Source organism: Hippocampus comes, unplaced genomic scaffold (genome assembly GCF_001891065.2).
Source record: "Hippocampus comes isolate QL1 unplaced genomic scaffold, H_comes_QL1_v1.1 scaffold118, whole genome shotgun sequence".
Taxonomy (NCBI): Eukaryota; Metazoa; Chordata; class Actinopteri; order Syngnathiformes; family Syngnathidae; genus Hippocampus; species Hippocampus comes.
In genome coordinates, this window is record NW_017805461.1 from 180,361 (window position 1) to 184,898 (window position 4,538).

At 43.4% G+C, this 4,538-nt stretch overlaps 2 protein-coding genes across 2 annotated transcripts in view; both read left to right on the plus strand.

The window, feature by feature from the left end:
* Positions 1-2,285, plus strand: part of pttg1 (PTTG1 regulator of sister chromatid separation, securin) — a 3,404-nt gene extending 1,119 nt beyond the window's left edge. Inside the window, exons 4-6 of the mRNA XM_019874727.1 lie at positions 1,574-1,652; positions 1,736-1,897; positions 2,068-2,285. Coding sequence (XP_019730286.1) covers positions 1,574-1,652; positions 1,736-1,897; positions 2,068-2,150 — 324 coding nt within the window. The 3' untranslated portion in view covers positions 2,151-2,285. The remainder of the gene's footprint in view (positions 1-1,573; positions 1,653-1,735; positions 1,898-2,067) is intronic.
* A 54-nt stretch (positions 2,286-2,339) lies between these two features.
* On the plus strand, positions 2,340-4,112 carry sowahd (sosondowah ankyrin repeat domain family d). The gene is made up of 2 exons (XM_019874726.1): positions 2,340-3,516; positions 3,730-4,112. Exons 1-2 carry the CDS (start codon positions 2,705-2,707, stop codon positions 3,758-3,760), a joined length of 843 nt encoding a protein of 280 aa, XP_019730285.1. The 5' UTR covers positions 2,340-2,704; the 3' UTR covers positions 3,761-4,112.
* Positions 4,113-4,538: the final 426 nt, after the last annotated feature.

Here is a 4,538-nt window from a genome sequence, read left to right on the forward strand (position 1 = left end):
CGGTTCTAATAATAAATCAATATCATCCCAGGGGCCACTGAAAACATTCTCGCGGGCCGGATTTGGCCCGCCGGCCGGCACTTTTACATATGTGTCTTAAACCCTAAAAAAAAAGACAAACATTTGCATTTCGGCACACAAACCTTTGTCAGGGAGTCCAGCTGTTAATTTAAAAGGCTTTATTTTTCTGGCTAAGATTACTTAAAAGAGCTGGCCCTTTTGTCTCCCAAACGGACATTAGATTTAAAAAAAAAAAAAAAAAAATGTGTCGCTTCAATTTATTCCAAAAAGTAGGGACAATTTGGAGTGCCCAAACAGGCAAACTAGCTGCTGTTAGTTAGTTGTTCACTTTCAAATTTTAGCTCCGGCAGCCGGTGCAAGTGACATCATACACTATGTGATCGCGAAATGACAATTTCTGCATCCTGGTGCACTCGTAATGATCATTGGAAACTTAATGTTCCTCTCACCGAAGACTGTAGACTGCAACAAGAGGAAATAAAACTCAATTTTCTGTATGCCAGTGTTGCAAAAATCTGTCATCTTGGTGCCAAGTAACTGAAGTTGAGTTTTTAGAAAACTGCTTTGCCATGGTCTTGACATTTATAGCCAATCAAACCTTTTTATGGGGGGCATCAGTGTCTCATGGCTTTTCGCTCTTTATGGTAGAGATGAGTTCCTATCCTCCACCAATAATGGGAAGGCTAACTAGGAATTGAGGGTACATTTCATGGGATGGTGTCATTAAAGGATAAATATTTTTGGGATCAGATGCAAAATGGACAGGTCTTCTACCCCACACACAAGGGCATTACAATCATTCACTGTGAAGTCAAATTTGGGCATGCGGCATCAAGCCAAAGTTGACTAAGTGATGGATCCTTACTGGCAAACTGGTAAATTGGGGCACTCTTGCAGTCAAGGGACAACTTGATTTGCATGAAAGGTGGTGGTTTGTCAGGTTTATTATATATATTATATATTTGGATGACAACGTGTGCATTAATTAAATTTCACTAACTCTATTGTGTTGGTGTAATTAGATTAATCAGAATGTATTGTTTAACATAAGTATTAGTAACATGTTTCCGTTTTGTTTTACTCTTCAATCCCTCCCTAGAAGAAAAAAGGGTATAAGGGCTGCACCCCACCGTTTGGGGAGCCGCTCCATGACAGATATGTGAATGGTGTTTCTCCAACTGTAGCTGGAATAAATCTCATTGAGCAAAGACTTGCGTTGTCTTGGTTTCCCTGGACAAGACATCCCTATCAAGTGCCAACCTTCAATTTTGTAAAGTCCCTTAGAATGTTTACAACTCTAAAGATTCCTGAAACTTTGCAACCTTAATTTTATTGAAAGTGCATGTTTAAGTTGAAGTAAAATTATTTTGTCATTTTTTAACTTTTCTTTTGATGGCGGCGTGGACACCCACAACAGCTCGTCTTGTTTTATGTTGAGAGGGAAGAAATTTCATCTGTGCTGTATGTTACACATACGTACAGCATATTTGACAATAAAGTTGTATTCAATTCAAAATGCAATTCAATTAAGTGTTTTTGTTGCACCCAACAGGAAGCCAAACTCAAGCATGAAGCTCAGAAGAAAGAGGACTACCCAGAGATTGAGAAAATGATCCCCTATGATCCTATGGGTAATTGTCTTCATCAAGACCGTTTAGAATGGATTAAAATCAGTCTTATTTGCTTTTAATCGGTTTCACACTCCCCCTTTCAGAGTTTGAGAAATACTGCATTCCTGAGGATTTAATTCCTCTCGGTAGTCTCGCTCTGGCTGGTCTGGCTTTCCACCAAAGGCCTCCTCTCTCAGAAAAAGACCAATATAATTATGTGCCTCCACTCCTAAGCCTGTCACCTGAGAGAATGCCACAACGCTCGGGTAACAAATCTGTTGATCATATACCCCATTTTGATTAACAAATGAGACTTGAAGTGCTCAAACTCACTTTAGAGGTTGCACTGTATTGTGAGCTCAGAATGCCTGAGATGCGTGCCTTAGAAGTGGCTCAATCCACAGCTACTTTGATGTAACGCATTAATTTCTTTCAGATGGCTGCACAGAGTTTGACGCCTTCCTCCAAACGATTGACGAACTGATCATTGAGCTTCCCCCTGAGCCTGGCACTGACTGAAATATGTTCAAATACAGCTTTCTACTCTTCATACTATTTCTTTCTTTGAATTGGAATGTTTTACAGTTTTAAATCATTGCTATGTATCTGCATATTGTCACTTTAAAGCAGCGCAATAAAAATAAATGTGCACTTCCTGGTTTTGCAATCATCAGTGGTCACATGACACACTCCCTTTTTTGAGATTACTATGAACTTTGGCTCAGTTCCTCTGTGAAGTGGGGAAAAGTAAGCAATAACTAATCGCTTCAATTTCTTTTATTTTAAAATCAGTGGTTTGAAATTGCAATAGAAATGAGCAGCCGTACATACACGTGGATTCTTTCAAACCAACGTCAGTGACCAAAATAAAAGTCGAGCAGGTGAGTCACGTTAACGACCAAGACGAGTATGCGAACTGTTTTTGACATTCAAAATGGAGACTGTTCTAACGTCTAAAATGGAGAGAAACCCAGTGGCAGGATACAGCGCGATTTTTGTGAGAAGGAAACTCGTTCAAATTTGACATTTAAATTAGTCGGGCTGTCATCCAAAATTACCGGAACAGCAGTACCATGGATGAGGGCAGCTCGACTGGGCCGCATACCACCCCTGACGCCCACCCGGACAGAGAATGGACACAAAGCGCCGTTGTGGACCGACTCTCCCGGTATGGCACGTCGCTCATGCCCGGTGCTCCCCAGCGGAGGTCGCGGTTGCTTCAGAGGCGGCAAGACGACTCGGTCGCGGACGCATCTGCCCAGCGCAAGAAATCCACTAAAAAGTTGTCCCAGGCAGGGTTAGGGTTGGCTCTGTACCCAATGGAGCACGTGTGGATGCTGTCAGCCGTGGAGGGCAATTGTGACACCCTGCTGGAGTTCGTGTCCGAGGAACCGCTGCTGCTCACCAGGCGGGACTTCATCAGTGGCTACTCGGTGCTCCACTGGCTGGCCAAGACCGGCCGAGATGAGACGTTGCTCAAGCTGCTCCACCGAGCCGAGAAAGCCGGAGGACAGCCAGTGAGCGTAGATGTGCGGGGGAGCGGTGGCCTCACTCCGCTGCACGTCGCCAGCATGCACGGCCATTACGCGGTTGTCAAGCTCCTCGTGGGCGCGTTCGGTGCCGACGTGGATGTCATGGACTACGGGGGCAGACGCGCTTGGCAGTATTTGGCGCCGGACGCCCCCCGGGAGATGAAGGAGCTGCTTGGGACGTGGGACGACGAGCACGCCCGCAGGGCGGAACCCAACGCCAATAAGAACTGTAACAACAGCGGAGGCTACGTAACAGTCACGCCCGGGGAGGACGTGGAGGCTTTGACAGATGAGGTGGACTCGTTTGACAGCAGCAGGAGAGGAGGCAATTGGAGGTTTGGTTCCATGAGAAGGTTCTTTTCATTTCGCACCAGTAGACGCTGACATTTTCTGTCAATACTGTGCTTTCATTCCCTTGAAAGTGCTTTGGACCTTGGGTTGTTCCAATTACAATATTTGACATGCAAACAGCACTCTCGGTAGCCTACGTTATTTTTCCATCTTGAATGCCAGGGTTATATTTGGCAGAGACAAGCAAACATGAGCTACAAATACAAGATGAGAAGGTTCTTTTCGTTTCGCACCAGTAGACGCTGACATTTTCTGTCAATACTGTGCTTTCATTCCCTTGAAAGTGCTTTGGACCTTGGGTTGTTCCAATTACAATATTTGACATGCAAACAGCACTCTCGGTAGCCTACGTTATTTTTCCATCTTGAATGCCAGGGTTATATTTGGCAGAGACAAGCAAACATGAGCTACAAATACAAACATTTGTGGTGTGGGTAGATTGGAAAAAAAAAAAACATGACTGCTTTTCATTTTGCTGTTTTTCTTTACTCCTCCCGATGAAAGATTTATTAAAAAGTAAGAAATATCTCATTTTGCTCTTGACTATAATTGCCAAGTGCCATTCATTCTGTGCTGAATAAACCAAAATGAAAACAAATTATGTGTACATCAAGTATTTGTTTGATCACAGATCTTTTATTTTCAAACATGAACGTAGAACCAGACTGTGTACAAAACAACTGTGGCTCTACCACATTGAGCCTCTCCTTCCTGGTAGCTGGAGGTCCTTTGATAGAATGGAGGAGAATGGATTCTGCAGAACGTCATGTTTACAGACCCAGCTTAGTCCTCCTCCAGTGTCTCCTCTTGGAGTTGTACCTGAAGAATGCAGGAGAATGGTCAACCAAGACAACCGATACTACACCTTATCCTCCAACTTCCACTAATATAAAACAAAATTAACCATTTAAAAATTAAATTATGGATACAGCATGTCGTTTGCCACTGAACAACACACTGCCGTGTCAGGATAACCATTGACGAAAACAATTCAAATTCTAGCTTTGTCACCAAAAAAAAAAAA

Bases quoted from the DNA above. Each gene is read 5' to 3' on its own strand.
- sowahd (XM_019874726.1), top strand. From the start codon at position 2,705: ATGGATGAGGGCAGCTCGACTGGGCCGCATACCACCCCTGACGCCCAC. The intron at 3,517-3,729 runs GTTCTTTTCATT...CAAGATGAGAAG, and splicing joins AGGTTTGGTTCCATGAGAAG to GTTCTTTTCGTTTCGCACCA.